Consider the following 17963-nt stretch of genomic DNA (forward strand, 5'->3'; position numbering starts at 1 on the left):
TCCCCGTCGGTCGAGATACGCGGTAGCGTGCCCGAGGTCGTACGGGGTCGTTCGACCCGACCATTCCCGCGGAGAGGGGGAAAAGCCTGCCAACAAAGCCGTTTTCTTTCTTACTTTACGCTATTGTAACGTTGGAGTAACGAAGTGTATCCGCGATCCTTAGCTTCGTCGCTCTGCCCGGATAAAGTAGCGTGTTGCTACACTTCCACACCACCTTATATTGCTTTCGCGGGGCTTCTCGAAACGCCGAAGGTGGGGTTAATTATCCGTTGGAATGGGTGATTTACCGAACGAACTCGGGGGTCAAATGACTGGCGCTCTTATTATCCCGACTCTCCGGCGTAGCTTCCAAAAGGGGGAAGTCAGCTTCCTCCCCCACTTCCGACACGCTCGGAGGGATCGATTCCTAACCGTGGAGGAAGTGGGGGTGGTCCGAGCGCGAGTAATCGGCAACGTACGAATTTCGACACAAAAATAAAAGAGGGAGTCCGAGATCCGTTGCGAACCCCGTTCCGCCGATTGTCGAGATTTTCCGTTTTAACTTTTATATACGGCGTGGAAAAATCGTCGGCCAATTGTTTTCTCACCACTTGACGTGTCTAGCCTCCTTTTCGTCTCACGCTATCCAGGATGACCCTATAGAGCATCCGCGGCCACAACTCCATTAAATCCACTTGCGTGCGCCAAACGGGGGTTGCAGAAAAAGAAAGGAAAAAAGGTCGTGGAACAATAGTTTAATGTTTGTCCCATCCGCCACCCCTCCCACCCCGAGCGAGCTGCAGGCAGAATGGACCCGTCCGATATCATCGGACGGCAGATAACGGGCGGGGAGGGAGAGAGCGAGAGAGAGGGAGAGACTAACGCTGCTTTCGCGTGTTGCGATTTGACCACGTGTTGTGTATTGTGTGTGTGTGCGCCGAGATGGAGAAGCCGACGCCATGTCTGTGAGATGCCCGGGTTGACAAATTGACCGCTTTTAGGCGGACGATATCGCCGCAGCTCCACACAAAAGCCGGTCGCTCTTCTTTCGTGCGGCGGTTGCTAGGATACCCGTCATACCCGCGCTCGAGACCGTCATGTCGGGGTTAAGACTACTCGTCCGAGGAGACCCGGAGTGATTTTTTTTAGTATTTAGATCATGTTTCTGTACTCAGGTGAGTGCCAGACTTTGTCTCCTCCGTTCTCCGTCTCTTTCTGTCTACTACTTTTTTGTTTGTTTTTTTTCATACTCGACTTAACGGAGCGAAGCCGGGTCGTTCCTTCCGCTCGTGTCGATCTTCCCCAAGTCGACGTAATTTACGTAAGATGAGGGCCGTCTCGAAAGCCGACAAACCGAATTGTCAAAAGGGGAATCTTAACAATAATCCTCGGTCGGACGGTGACGCAGTGGTGACGTAACCGACAGCTGGCACCTCGGCTGCCACCCCCCGCGGTAAAGACCTGTTTATCTCCCTTTCCCTCTCCCTTACGTCTTAGATTCTCCAACGACCCGTCAGCCTCCTTATATGTGGGAGAATGTGTTCCTACGCTGTTATTTACACTTCCTGTCTTTTGTGAATCTGACTGCTCGGGTCAAGGTCCTCGGATGGAGAAGCCAGCCGGCCGGAACGTGTGTCGTTCGCCTAATCGCGGATTACCCTTTAACGTTCTGCCACCGGTTCGGCGGGGAGCGGCTCGTGTTCGAACGCCATGCGGCGTCCGGTTAATATTTCGCGCGGATTGAATCTCCGCCGCGCCTCCATCTTCGTCGAACGGCGGTGCCGAACGGCGTCGCGCCCTTCCTCGACCGGGAGGATAGAAACAGGAATTCGGGCGCTTCCGCGTGCGGGTAACGAACGGGTCGGGTCGAGTCCACGCCCCTCTCGGAACCGGATGAAAGAGGAGAGTCCCGCTCCCGGTCCACTTCTCCGGACAAGTTGCTACGCGGCGCGCCGAGTCTCACGCCATCGAGTGTCGTTGAACCTACGTGTCACCATCGGGGATTTGTACTTTTGATTGTCGACAAACATTGACACAGCTGCTCCGGTGCCGTTATTTATTGCAAAACATCACGTACGCCAGCCGATAAAGATATTAAATTTAGCCCAATGGCCGTAGATAAGACGTTGGGCGGCCGCCGCGGCCATGTTTGGTCCGCGGCGGTAGAATTAACCCAGTTCTGCTAGCCCAGTTGCAACGCCGGCGGCAATCTGGCGAAACGTATTGTAGTCGAACCGGGTTCGTGACCGCCGGGGCGCATCTGCCGCGCTTCGGGGCGTGATGCCGCCTCCGCCTCTCTACTACTGTTCCGTGTAAATCTTTCCTCTCGAACGGGAGCCACTCTCGAGAGACCGGCTCCCGTTTCCCCTAAGTGCTCCGGGTTGCAGGCTTCGGGACGTATCGCCTTCCGTTTGGCCGGCGCCGAACGCACACGTGAGGAATATTCGTGAGGGGGCCGTTCGTCGTCTCTGGTGTATCGCTTTCCCCGTAGAGTAACCCAACCGTTCCTTGGCGCTTTATCGCCATCTCCGGTAGAGTTTCCTTATTCGGCAGCTTCCATCTAGCCGATTGCTACACCAAAAAACGCGCCACGTCTCGGCACTGGCGCGGATTCCGGAGATGAATTCTTTTCTCCCCTCACCTTATTAAACCGCGCGCGTGCGGTAATGCTATCGACTGTTAAAGTAGGCGACAATTGCACGCGCCGTGACGTCTCCTCGCACTCGTCCATTGGATTTCTGTCGTGGGAGGAGTTTTCGGGATCGGTTGCCGGGATACGGTGCGGAGTAGGCGTGGACGACTCGTTTCGTCGTCCGTCATCTATCTTAGTCATTTACAGGTCTTTTTGGCCGTGACGTCACCGACCGCCCGGCCCCGTCTTCCAAATTATGTGCTTCGCAACGTACCGTTTGATACGGAAAGGTGTCCCGAAAAACCGAGAGGAGGTACATAAAGGCAGAAACTTTCGCCCCGTCAGGTTTAATAGTCCGGCCCGGCAAACTGCATCGATTTTTCTTTTTTTTTTGTCGATACTTTTTTACATTTGCATTCTTATAAATTCGATCGCTTGTAAAAACTTTTTGCTGATGTCGCGCTCTAAAAATGGCTGCTCTCGTAACGTTTAACGCGTTTACGCGATGCGGGGAGGAGGGGGAAAGGAGGTCGTTGTAGGAACAATTGGAATTTTCACGTCTCGCTCGTTACCGGGGCAACCGTTTTAAATGAGTGCAACTCTCTCCGACGTAACGAACGTCGAGTGAGAGAAGGTAAGAGAAAGAGATCTAACCGATTAAAAAAAATAATAAAATGAAACGGTTTTCTCTCCTTATCGTTCTCCGGCTGATTGGAAAAGCAGGCGCTTGCCCGAATTTTCAGTTGCGGATAAAGGATAGAAAAAATGACGTGACTTTTGTTCGCGTCGGTTTTCGTCATAGGTTGCTGTTTAATACTCTTCTTCAATTCCATAATCGTTCCGGGGATTAAAAAAAACTTCGCTTCATTACCATGGCGACCGCTGTGTGTGTTTTGTGTGCGTGCGTGTTAACCTCTCAGAGAAGTCGCCACTCTCTGGCGGGGAAGAAAATATACGATTTTGTTTTACGTTTCCTCCTCTCTTGCTTTCTTTTATCCATAATTCCGTGCGAAATGCCTAATTCGTTTTGGAGTAGATTTTATCGAGTGCTTCTGGATATTTTTTTCGAATGTATTACGTTTTTCTAGGGCGTCCTCCACTTGGAAGAGGGACGGACGACCTCGAAATATTCCGCTGACTCCCGTGAGGTGATACGACGCCCCCCGCCTATCTCGACCCCCTTCCCCCGGTTATTAAGAACGATGCTGCCGCCGCTGCTAGGTCAATCTTGTTTCGATGGCACTACCCGGCCCGACGAATGTAAAACTCCCTTGCAGCTGCTTTTATAACAGTCTAAACACCTGCTCTCTGGAATTAACATTTTGGAATCGGGCATTTCTTTCTGGGCTATGTCTCCACTTATAATTAAGAGCGGAGTAACAAGCACGAGGAAAGTACAGTACATTCGCTTTATTTTCGTACCCACTGCGGATTACTATTTACTACTACCACTGTAATTGCGAAATCGCTTAACGTTCACCCTTCCTACATCGTACTTTTTCTGTTCTGTGTATTGTTCATGATTTACGTTAGAAATGGGAGACTTTTACACAGGTGTTGTGATTAGCAATAACAGATTACCGCTTTGGGCTGTAGTCCTCCTCCCGCTCCCACAACGATTTCGGAACACCTGCTCTTGTTTCTCTATGACCACCAGAAGGCAGGCAGATGGTGCCGTTCCCAAAGTTTATCATAACGCTCGTTGTGTCGAAATTCTAGTGACGTTTTTCCAGGCAGGGGAGAGGAATTTTGCTTTAGGAAATTGCTAGATTTTTCGAAGAATATTTAGAAATAATCCTAAAGTCGTTTAAATTCAAGTTCTCCGATAAAATATACTTAGAGTATATGTACTGAAGTAGGCCTATTTTCTTTGTTATCTGATTTATGCTGTCCGGCGGGTTGGAAGACAATATGCGCCCGTTACGCGTTGTGTGTGCGGTTTATATTATTATTATTATTTTTCTTTGTTTTCGTTAAAATACATTTTTAAATTCCTCGTGTTCGAAAAAGACAATCTAATATTATTAAGAGACGCTACACGCGATAGACGTGACGCAACTGCGAGTCAAAGTGTAACTCATTCCGTATCACGCACTGCCGATCTTCCAAATGTTGTTCGATTTTTAGGTACTGGAAAGGAAAACTGTGCTCTTATACCATTCTATAGCTGCTTATTTTCACATCTCTGGAGGTTATTTAGACTGGAAACAATCTATGGCAAAGCATTTCCTCCTACACGTCTCTGATGTCGCAGTGCAAAGACACTGATGCCTTTTATTTTCGACGTCCGACTGTAAAATTGCCACATAACAATAAAAAAAATGTACCAGTAGAAGTTGGGATCGGTTGGAGGTACGAAAGGACCAACTGGCTTCGGAGGCGTCGTATTAAAAAGTGATGATAGACACTTTAGTCGGGAGGAACTTTTTCCAACATCTTTTCTCTTTTCGGATTTTAAAACCGCATCAGTGCATGACGTCACGGATTTAATTAACATCGTCTTCACTCGTCCAAGGTGACGGAAGAGTGTTACGTGCCAACTGTGGTGACAGATGGATTCGTTTACGACGTACCAGTCGGCACTTTTTCTCTAAAAGTGGTATAAAAATCTACCTTCTTTTTTAATGGATACTTGATTCTTGCTGACACGTACGTCGCGAAGTTTGCTTACATTTTGAAAGGAAGCTAATTAAGTTTTATTACTGCTTACCTCCCGGTGACTAGTTGTTCTCCTTGTGTCACGGCTTTTGACCTTAGTTACCGCATATTAAATTTATGTGTCGTTTTGTTTTGAATAGATATAATGCGATTTAGATATGCTTTATAATAAACGAAAATTCTAACCTTTATAAATTCTTTTGTTTGATAATGATCTTGTAACATTTTTTAAAATGCTTTTTTAAAAATATTATAAAGTACACACAGTAAGAAATTAGGGTTCAAATTTACAATTAATTTTTTACCAAAAATGATCTGTACACATGTTAAGTTTTTAATATTTTGTACAGTTAGGCTTGATAGTGTTTATGGTGGATTTTTTTTTTTTGGTGAGTTATTTAATTGGCATTTAATTTTTAGTAATTAAATTTAGCATCCTTTTTATTAACAATCGGGAGAATACAGTTTTGGTGACACCGGTTGCTTGTTTCATTGTGATGGCTTGGGTTTTTTTTATTCTCTTTATGCCGTAGGAAATTTTTTTCTCCATGGGTTGCAGCTCCTCGATTGCCTCCGGGCAGCGCAGCGGGCAGCGTATCTCTCGACACGGCCCGGAAAATTAAACGACGACATCTAAGAGAAACAAAAATCTAGTCATTAACTCCCCTGCCCTTTTAGCTCCTGTCTTTTCTCTTCCCTTCTCCCTCCTCCCCTCCACTTATTCCTAGAAAGTACATCTTGCAAAGGGAAACAACCTCAGTGGAGAACATGAAAAAAGTGTTTCCTTTGTCTCCATTTTGAAGAGCTTAATGAACTTAAGAAAAATAGAGATGACTACGAATTAAAAAATAAAAATTGAGAAAACAAAAGTTAGGTTGTTGGATTTTTTTGGAAGAAAGTAAAAAGGAATAAAAAAAAAACTATAACACTGCAATAGAATATAATCTAAGTCGAAATAAAGGGATTTGATTTGATGTTGGCAGACTGATTCGTCGACTTATCAAAGCAAATTGAATTGCAATAAATTAGATAATTGGCTTTTATTAAATTAATTAAGGTGAATTTCATATCATATATATCTATCAAACTTATTAAATATAAGACAGAATTTGGATTTGTAGATTACTTGTTTGTACTATTCTGAAATATGCAATGATAAGAATTAAATTCTTAGAATTTTAGTCTGAGAGTTCTAATAATAATCTGTCATTGCAATTTCTATATTTACAGTATATGTTTATCTATATACTTATTATATATGGACATTAAGACGGTAAAAATGAATTTGCATAGGTATAGATTTATAAATTTGCGTACTGTTTATTATTCACAAAATATGGTATAACTGGAACTTTTTAATTTCTGATTTTAGAGATTATTTAATTCATAAACACAAATATTAGAATCTACTTTGAGATTTTTCATCAGTTATATTAATATGGTATTACACAATTAATAGAAGAAAACCATCCAGATTTGGGATGTTATATGAAGGTTTTTGTGTATTTATCTTCAAAGTTCTTATCAATAAGTCTGCAAAAACAGAACTTACTTTCTTTTGATGGATAAAGGAAAAATAATTTTTCTTCATTTCTAGCTGTTTTAGATAATGTATTGTTTTTTCCTCCTTTATCTAATAGTTTCCACATATTTCATTTTATTTTATTGTATCTCACAAGGTCAGACTTTGATTATCAGATCATAAAATCAATAATATTAATATTAATAATGAAATTATTTAATTCACAAAATGTTGTGTTTCTTATGTATTGTTTCTCAAAAAACTTTAATTATTGTTAGTATTTTTTGTGGTGTGTTGTGGATTAAAATATTATTGCTTCTAAATAGAAATGTTTCGTTTATGAAGGATAACTTTATATTACAACTTTTCTGTATATTGAATTTCATCTTAAACCAATCAAAAGTTAATAACAATTTTAAGATATCTTAAAATTATATTTTAGAGTAAATTTAATAAATTATTTTCAATATTAAATTTCAATTTAATTGTCTTCTGCAATTGTTAAAGTTCTCACAATAAGAAATATTTCCGCATTCGGTGCGATGGTGGCCTGCTGCCGTAATGCTTCCGATCACGGTACGAGGAGAGATTAACTGCAGTTGTGCTACTGGTTTGGAGAGCTAATTTTAAAATGGCTGCCGGCAACAGCTGGAGGCTGAATGATATCACATATCCTCATCTATTTACTGAGTACCAATGTGGTAAATTTGCTTTGGGGAGAGTGGTTGAAGTGCTGTAGCATGAGTGGAAATGACTAAGATAGGGTCATTCCACTTGCTTCAAATGTATTCATCACTGTTGCACTTCAAACACTGAAATATTGAAATAAGAGAGACTGAATAACTGGCATAATATTTCTCGCTTCACTTTAAAATTAAACTGATAAAAATTAGAATTGCATTTATTACTAATAAATGTATACATCTGTAAATCTGTATCATAAATAGCATGCAGCTGCAATTTTTAATTATCATTTACTTAAAATAAATTTTAATATACTAAAAATTATTTTAATAAATACATGAAGATTTGTTTACTTTATATTAATACGAAATATTTTATTTTCTAAAAAAACTGAACTATAAGTAAATATAATTTATAACTATAGGATTTTAAATAATCAATAAATCAGCAGCTTTATTATTGTCATATTTAATATATTTTCTTGAAATTTAATGGGATTTTTGTAAGCTTCATTGTTCCACTGACTTAATTTCAAGATAATCACAAAGCATACAGAATGCTCGATTTATCATTAACTTTTCACAGTAAATTTCAGACCATGTTTATAATTTCAAAGTTTTAAATAATCATCAGTTCTACACAACAAATCTATTTTAATTAATAACTACTTATAAGAAAAGTTTTTGCAGTTTTTAATTTCAAAAAATGATTCTTAAAAGGGCATTTAATTTCACATTTTATTTTAAACTGAAAGATTTAAAATTTTTCATAAAATATTTCTTTTTTAACTAAATGATTGATCGCATTAAATAATAATTGAATTCTTTTTTGTGTTAGTTTACTTTCAAAATTAATTTTTTTAATATTAATGTTACTGCATAGAATTTATAGTACTGAAAATGAAAGACAAAAATTTGTTTTGATCATCAGCATAAATTAGAAGTTGAAAGAATTACTACTGAAAACATTCTTTAAAAAATTTAAAGTAAATCTAGAAAACATTTTAGAACTTGAACATACTTTAAATAGATTATTTTACAAAGTGAATCGTTGAATATGATTGTTTTAGTTAAACCCATTTACACAAATATTGGGGAAAGTAACAATTACAATATATTGGTTATATTTATTTATTTCATACATATTACTATAAGTTTTGATGACACGTTACATGCATTTATGTAAAGTTAAACTATTTATTTAATTCCATTGTTTAATTTGAAAATAATCAGAACTTAATTTCCATTGTGGTGCAATGATAACATCAACTAAATGTCATGAATATTTTAATTGTAGAATTGAATGTTTAATAGAGTTATGAGAAAATTCTTTATTATAAAATAGAACTGAAAACAAATTGAATTTAAAATTTTTTGTGACTTAGATAGAAGAATCAATATATAGTAATCTAGTAGATACATTAGCAGTATTTTTATCTTGGAGTATGATATGTCAATCAAATTGCAGTTCATCAAGATTTATGTATCCTTCTCAACCACAGAGCCAGCCATTCTTATGGATTCTCAAAGTTTTATTTCTGGTCCATGAAACAAGTGAGATGATGAGAATGAAGTATATCTTGTCTCCCTGTTGTCAGGCATGTTATTCGGTTGAGTGCACTTGTTACTTCACGAGATTTAAAGTACCTCGAGTGTGCTTGACTTTCAAGTCAGACAATCTTGAACACAAGACTTTATTTCAGTTAACAGAAACATTCATTATACCTATACTTCTATTAATAATAAAATTTTTAAGTTGGCATCATTAACTAAAAGTTATTTTTACATTTAAGTTTGTGTGTACTGTTAAGAGTTGCAGAATTTGATAATGCACAGAGTCAAGCAGATTTTGCATATCGTAGGTTAAGGAAATTTTAATGTATATATAAGGTGTGATAAATAAATTTATAAATTATTATATAATTAACTTTATAAACTGAACATTTTGTTACATATGTACACACACACTATTATATATTAAAACTTATATCCTAATAAAAAACTTTATTTGAAGTATATTAATTTTACTAGGGTTACCCCATGGCTCTAAGCCGCCACCATTAACAGTTCATCATCCCTATGGAAATTCTCAAAAGATTCCTGGAAGAACTATGGCTGCAGTTTCGCCCCTTCAAGTACCATCACATGCAAATAACGTGTTCTCCACTTTCAGCGGAGGTAGCAATCCGACTCTAGCAGCCACAAGGACATCTAGTTTTGCAGCCGCTCTGTGCAAACTGGCAAAACAAGCTGTCGATCCAGCCATTGGTTTGTAATGTTTTTAATAATTTTCTTCTCTTAATAATTAGGTGCCAAGTTAACATTTTGACTGTATTATAAAACACAATTTCATATTTCTTACATATATAATATATATGTAAATCTGTATATGTTTTGGAGTATTATTTTAATTAATTTGAGAAGTATAAATATGATATATAAAAACAAAAACCTTCAATAATTATGAAAACCTGTTTCTTTTAAAAACAGAGAAAGAACTTTCACCAATCACTCCAACTTCTTCTCCCACTCAAAGTCAACAATCAGTTTCAACAAAACGTCCAGTTGCATCAAGTTATTTCAGTACTTCTCAGGGAACCATATCTTTGGGTTCTCCTCCTATAGTTACAATGGCACCAAGTCAAGAGCACATTAGTCATGTTGTAGATAGTAGAAAGGTATTATTATTATTAAATGTAAATTTAAATTTCAAGAATTTAATTTAATTTCTTTAAATTAAAGTTATTCACAGATGGAACATTTGCAATAATGAAGACAAATATTTATGCACTTTTGGACTTTCTTATTATGGCTTATTGAAAAGTTTGTTGCTGAAGGAGCAGCTAACAAATTTATATAAAAATTGATGGCAAATATTTATCTTAATTTTAAAATTTTTAAATGCAAATTATTATTTCTATAATTTTTATGCATTCTAGATAATAGCGAGATTGAGGCCAAAGTTTTCAACACGAAAACATGTAGGTTGGACGTTCAGCACCGCTTTCCTGTAAGCCTAGAAGTTTGACAATGGCGTTTGGAATGTCGAGCATGATTCCACTGACTTTCCAAATACCATTGTCAAACTTCTAGGCTTACAGGAAAGCGGCGCCAAACGTCCGACGTACACGTTTTTGCATTTAAAACTTCGGCCTCAACCTTGCTAGTATACATAACAAATTTGTTGTTGTTCAGTATTTGTTACTTTTATAGTTTTATCACTAATTTTTGCAAAAGAAAAAAATTTTATCAAAAGCAACAAAACAAATTATCTTTCCTATAGGCTATCGAATTAACAAACCTCTCGCAAGGAAACAGCAATGCAGGTACTAATGATCGTTTAGTTGAGCCACTCAGTCTAAAGTTAGAAGCAACAAAACCTGCTCCATTGGGACTTCATTTTGAAAAACGTAATGACCACATTCTTACTGGAAAGGATTTTTCAGTACCATCTTCTTTGCCTGGCCAACTCAGGTAAGCTCTTAATACACATTTAATGTATGTCTGATGATAAAATTATTCCCAGCTGACTTATTAAAACTGTATCAGTTTCAAAATGATTGGTATAATAATTTCAAGTAAAATTCTTTAGGGAGGATCTGTTTTTAAAATGTATGTACAAGGCTATGTTTAATGAAATTAACCAGACATTATAAAATTATGATGTAAAAACCTGCATAAATTGTTATTATTTCTATGCAAATGTTACTAAATATTAATTTAAATTTATTTATTTGTTTTGTATCTGAATTAATATTATAAGTTTATTAAGAACTTAAAAAATTTATAATAAATATGAGAAGGATTGGAATTAGTTTATTCTATATAAAAAGGGACATACTTGAGTAACAACAACACATTTAAGCAGCTAATTTTACAAATAAAATACTATGATTTGAAATTTAATGTTCTGAAATAAATGAAACATGTAATACTGTTTGTAGTAGTTTATATTCTCTTGTATTTACATATTTATTTTGTTTTTACAGAAATATAAATTCTTATTTAATCTTATTAGCAATATGGATAGTCACAATGTAACTGACAGCCATGTCATGTATATAGTGTAATAGTAAATTTATCTTTTATTACTGTTTTTACTTCATCTTTTTTATTTAATTTGTCAATTTAATTATAATAGATACATGATAAATGTCTTTAAAAATTAGATAAACACTACATAAATATAAAATTTGTATGGTTGAATTTAGAGTATATTGAAATTGTCAGAAATAATCAAATTTATAGAATAATAAATGGTTTAACATTTAGATAGGTTGTATCATTCAATGAATAATTGTTATTTGACACTTTCTGCAAACTGTAATAGTTTTTTTTTTTTTCTTTCTTTCTGTATATTTGAAATTATTTTTACATGGAAAACTTAAATAATTAACAGTTTGATGTGATTAGAAAAAGTTATCAAATTCAGATTAATGTTTTTAAAAGCAATTAATAAATGAAACAAAAGGATATAAGTCATATTTTAAGAAACAAATTAAAAACAACTTTCTTGATATTAAACAATATATAATACAGATAATTTTGGTATTAGTTTCTTTTTAAAAAATTTTGAATTTTCAAACTGCTAGTTATAAGTTAAGAATGACATTTCCAAATATAAAATAAAAAATGTATCCATTGATGAAACCAAAAAATTGCTTTAATGAATATTATAAAAATTATTCCATATTGTTCTGATTTTTAACTATTCTAAATAAAATAATTATTAGTATCTCTGTAAGAAAAGTACTAGCCTGTTTAACAATAATGTTTCTGTCAGATAATTGCTGTTCTTCAATATAAATTCTATTTTCTGTAAACTTTGATACGTCAATAGTATAAGATGATTTGTGAACTCTCTTCAGTCATGTTTAGATAGCAACTCAAAGTGCTTTATCTGTCATGAAGTTCTAATTATGTAGGAAATAGTTTAGAAGGCTGAAGAGACAAAAATAACTATGTGGAAGAATTAAACAATGTACCATTATAAGTTGTGAAATTATTTATTACATACTGTGTGTAAATTGTAATTTTTTCCAGTTAACACATTTTGAATGTTTTGCAGTATTTCCAACAGTATCCAGTACTGAATATAATAAAATCATAATGATAAACTAAGCATAAAAGCAAGACAGAAACGTTGTAGATAGTATTTGTAATTGATTCCCTTACATGATATAGATCCTGGTTAGAAAAAAGTAAAAAGAAACTAAATGTTTTTGAAATGTGAATGCTAAGAAGGATGTTGAAAATTCTCCAAACAGGAAGAAAAAGAATGAAGCACTACTGGATACAATAGGAGAGAGAAGAATTTCTTTGAAAATGATAACTAAAATAACTTTCCTTTATGTTGTAAGATATGAGAACCTGCAAAAATTATTTCTATGAGGGATGATGATTGAAGGGAGAAAAAAAAGGAAATAGATAAAGGTTTTCACTCAAATATTAAAGATTGGTCTTCTCTAAAGCATTTTTTAAAAGTGGAAAGAGCACAAAACAAGTTACAATGGTAGTGAGGATGAGATAAGATGAAGATAAAAAGTCATAAAAATGTTGCTTTTCAGGATTGCAACCTAATAATATGCAGCTATAATTTCTCTGTTGATAAAACATGATGATAGAATGTATTAGTAAAAGATATTCTAACTTAGTTATATAGTGATGATTCAATTTAAAAAACTTTGTCTCTGTTCTTTGAAATGCTGTTTGATTCACAAATATCTAATTGTTCATTATGATAGAAATAGCATGTTTTTTTAGTGTCTAGTTTGTAATCTTTCCAGAAACATAGATATTCTTCAATGATAATGCTAACATTAGCAAAAATGTAGAATTAAAAATTTACAATTTATTTCTGGTGATATTTCTAATCATAGAAATTATTTGCTTCACTTATTAGATAGAGTGGAACTGTCACATCTGGAATTATCTGGCAATAATGCTTTGTTTTTAAAGCAACTACTTGATTAGATATTTTTTATTTGCTTTTCCTTATTAAAAAAAAGTGAGAGAGAAAAATGAATTTTTGGTTTTGTGCTTTCTGCAAAAAATTTTGTAATTATTTCTGTTCTAGTATATGTTTACATAAGTATAACACAGCTGATAATTTATTTTGTGTACTGTGACAGCTTTCTGTTATCTGAAAGTAGAAACAGACATTTCATATTTATAGCTAAGCTACAGTCATTTATGTTAGTTTGTTAAATCAAATCTTGTTTTATTTGGGTATTCTGTATAGCATTATATTTTTATAGTATAAGGTATTTTTCAGGAAGATTTCAATTAAAACTTATCAAAAGCTGAATAATTTTTCTTACTAAAATTATATAGACATTTTTAGGCATAATGATCATTTTCACTTGAAAAATAATTGATTTTCAAGAACTTTGCTTATTCTCCTTTTTGAAATTTCATACTATAAGAATTTGTAATTTTAGAAATTTTTCTTTTTGATTATTCAATAAATATTTAAATAATGTTTTCAGCTTAGCTAGGATAGATTCTTTCAGAAAGTGTTGTATACTTTCAAAAAAGTTACTTCATTTAAGTGTTTTAGATATTAAAATACATTTTATTCAGGATTCTTATTTCAATTTGATTTATTCTTTACAGATTTGTTTGTCTTATCATTTTTAAAATAAAATAAAAAGTACAAAGTAGGACAATGACAGTTTGCCAATGACATTTTTATATCTCTGAAATCTATCTGTTTGCAATTAAATAAACAGTTTGTATTGTAAACAATTTGTTTAGTTGTAATGATTCATTGTAAACTTGATATGCTTTTGATGCAAGTAATTAACACATCAAAAATGTGGAAAATTTTATCATCATTAATAAAAGTTAAGAGGATTTAATGTTGCAAATCAGTTTATCTACTACTGGTACTAACTTTATTATTTTAACAGTTTAGCATAAAATAAAATAAAAATTGATATGTCTTCATCAGAATGAATATATATGATATGCCTAAATCCTATTATTTATCATTTAATTGTTAATTACAGATTTAAAGAATGAAATTCTGACTAACAACAAAGGACCTTATTTAGTGTTTGTATTTTAGAATTTCAGATAGTCATTAAAATTATTCCAGTTAGTTAAAAAAAATTAATGCAAATAAATTCTCTAAAATAGTCTTTGTTTCGGGAAATATTTAAATTTTTTTATGTGAATACACATGCGTTAAGCATATTCTGCAGGATAAATGAAAAATTGTAACACTATAATTCAATACAAAAAATGAGATAGGTACCAAATTCATTGTTTATAAAATTAGAAGATAAAATAGAACCTTCTAGGAATGCAATCTATAAATAAATTAGTGTATAGAAAGATTCATGTAAATGAAAACCAATTATTTCATAGTAATACATTAAAATGTGGAGATAATTAGATACTTATGTATATATAGACCATATCAACTTAACAGTTTTACAACACATATTTTATACAAATAAAGTAAAGTTAAAAGAAATTTATAATTAAATAAATATAAGATAAAATTTGTAACATAAGAAAAAAATTTATAAGTATATTAACAATTTGAAGCCCAATATTTTCTTCCAGGTGATTTTAATTATTTAATAAATTATTTAAATTATAATTATTAATTTAGATAAGAGATGGTGCTGAATGTCTACCTCTAGTAGCAAATTACTTAGTATTAATTATTAAAATTAGCAGATTTATAGCCTGAGTATTTAAGGCAATCATTTGGCTATGAAAAAACATTTTGTAAAAATTTATCTGAAAATTGCTTGTATAGTTTTTCTTTTTTTAATTTCATTATATTGCAATTTGATTCAACTCTCTTGATATCTTGAGTTAAAATTTTAATTAAGTTTTTATCATTCAAGTTATAACATCACTGTTATAACTTGAAAATGCATTATATTAATTTACACAACTTTGAAATAATAAGACTTATACAAAGCAATTGTGATTTTCCTTGGGTTTTTTTTATTATGAGATGTTATGATCAGTTTTTCAAAAAATAAAAAGCACTAATATATTTTATGTGCAAGCAAGCAAAATATTGTCTTCTGATAATAAAAGCAATTAAATTTATTTAAATATCTTCTGTAATACAGATAATAGAAGTAATTCTTTTTTACTTTATATATTTTTTCATATATTATTATTTTCTATGATATATAAGTATATTTAGTAAATTTATTAAGTCTTGTAGATAATTTAGTAATATCATAAATACTTGTAAAGGTACTAGCTGCATTTATATATGAATATCTTTACTATTCAATTATCCAGATGTATTGAGCTATTCTGTATAAGATAATAAGAATAACAACATTTCATTAAATTCAATAAACACTCATTTTTAAGACAATAAATGAAGTTGGGTGTTTATTGATTTAAAGTGATAAAATGGCGTTCATACATTTGGAGTCGCACATATATAAAAACATATAAGCTGTCAAAGACACTAATAAAAAATTATTAAACAAGGATAATCAGCTCTTAATAAGTAGGAGGAGAAAAATTTACAAATGAACGTTGTTTTTTTATTCAAAGTAGAACATTATACTGTAATTCTTTTTCCTTGATAGATATTAAAGGTTGATTTATTCTTTGTAAGGGTAACCAATTTTGATAGAATACATAAATGAACTATCAATATGCATTTAAATATATTTTTATTAAAGTTAATTAATGTCAGGAAATAAATTATTTCTATTAGAGATAACTGTAAACCAAGATTTGACAGCATGCCGATCTGTTAATATGAGAGAATTCTTGTCATACGGGCGTTAGAATACAAACATTTATTTATTACAAACCGCATTTATCGACCTGAAGAAGATGAAAATAATCTTGTCGAAAGCGCTTGTAAATATAGCGATATTTGTTTGTAATCTAACGCCTGTATGACAAGAATTCTCTCTATTAGAGATCTCATTAAATGCAAATCAAAAAACTTCTTTTTAAGAATTGAAATTTCAATGTCACTTGTTCGAAATTTTTAAATGCAACAGTTCTTTAGCTGTTATTTGTGGTTCAATTAAAATAAAAACTTTAATACTTTCAGAATCTCTAGCCTTCACCAAAGATTACAATAAAATTTAATTCTGACTAATATTTTTTAGTAAATATCCTTAATTAAATAAGTCGTATTTTATTTAAGATACCAACTTGATATATTAGCTCACTTATTTTTTACTAAATGTTAACACATCTAATAATTATTATTCTTGCTTCTTGTGCTGTTTTATTATGTATTATTTTTAATAGCCACTAATTTGCTACTAGGAAGTACAGTTTAAACGTACAAATGTATATGAGAAAAAAAACAAACCAACTGATAAAGGGTATTATTAATGAACCCAAAATGTACATATTGGTTTAATAAAGAAGTCTCTTATCAAATCACAATTATTTAATTTAAAAGTTAACTAAGTCCTTCAGAACAGTAGCAAATTAGTAGCTAATACGAATATTATATGTCTAATAATTCTGTAACAGCCTGGAAAGTGTGGTGATTTATCAAGTTTTTTAAGGAAATCATCCAGAAAGTATTAATCTTTTTTTCACTACGGTGTGCTAGCTAGTACTTCATTTGGAAAAATTGCATAAAATACTTCAGTTTCGTAACTGCACTTCTAGGATATACAGCATTTGTTTTCTTATTGCTAATTTCTGTGTTAGAATTGAACTATAATATTTAAATTTTTTAAACTTAATAAATAATTTGAAATGAATTTCTGGTAAAAAAAAAATTATTAAAATGAATTATTACAAAATTTTCAGTTTTATTCAATGCATAATTTGTATATATGAATATTGATAACAATTCTAATGTATTTTAGAAACTGAAGAAAAGCATTTTGATAGAAAATCTCAAGGTGCAATTTCATATTAAGTTTGTTTTGAAAGTTGATGTAAAATCTCATTTTCAAATAAAAACAAAATTAGATATATTTACAACATTCTGTTTTTGTGAGATTTGTTGTAATTTAGCTATTATTTAAATGCGTATTAAATTTAAATAAGATTTTGCTTCAAAATTCTATTCTAATTATTTTTCTGATAGATTAGCAGCTAATTATATAAATTTATATGAAAATATTTTTTTTATTTATTTTATAGAAATAAAAGATTTGATGTATATTTAATGACAATAGAGACAAAACATTGCTTATGAACTTAAAGTTATTGTTTTATAATAATTTTACACTCAAGTAGAAAATGAACATTTATCAGAAATTTTTGAACAGAATTTCATGTAATAGTGACAAGCATAATTTAGAATCTATTTTTGCATTCTTTAATTTGACATTTTAAAAAACCATTTATTATCTATTAAATTCAAAAGAATTGACAAGACAATTTCAAAAAATTCAATTTTTCTTTTTAACCTGCCATTTTACTTGGAAGAATTTTGTTTTAACAAGCTTAAATAGACGTTCTCGTTAGAATTTATAACCAAAGAAAATTGATAAAATTTTAACACTGAGAAAAATAACAT

The 17963-nt window shown here is 32.5% G+C and overlaps 1 protein-coding gene across 1 annotated transcript in view; it reads left to right on the plus strand.

Moving 5' to 3' along the window:
- The window catches only part of LOC136990533 (genetic suppressor element 1-like), a 128413-nt gene that overhangs the window by 62188 nt on the left and 48262 nt on the right, over positions 1-17963 (plus strand). Inside the window, exons 3-5 of the mRNA XM_067288936.1 lie at positions 9506-9742; positions 9965-10152; positions 10758-10948. Coding sequence (XP_067145037.1) covers positions 9506-9742; positions 9965-10152; positions 10758-10948 — 616 coding nt within the window. The remainder of the gene's footprint in view (positions 1-9505; positions 9743-9964; positions 10153-10757; positions 10949-17963) is intronic.

The sequence above is a fragment of the Centruroides vittatus genome, unplaced genomic scaffold (assembly GCF_030686945.1).
Source record: "Centruroides vittatus isolate TY-2023 unplaced genomic scaffold, ASM3068694v2 scaffold_944, whole genome shotgun sequence".
In the NCBI taxonomy this organism is placed as follows: domain Eukaryota; kingdom Metazoa; phylum Arthropoda; class Arachnida; order Scorpiones; family Buthidae; genus Centruroides; species Centruroides vittatus.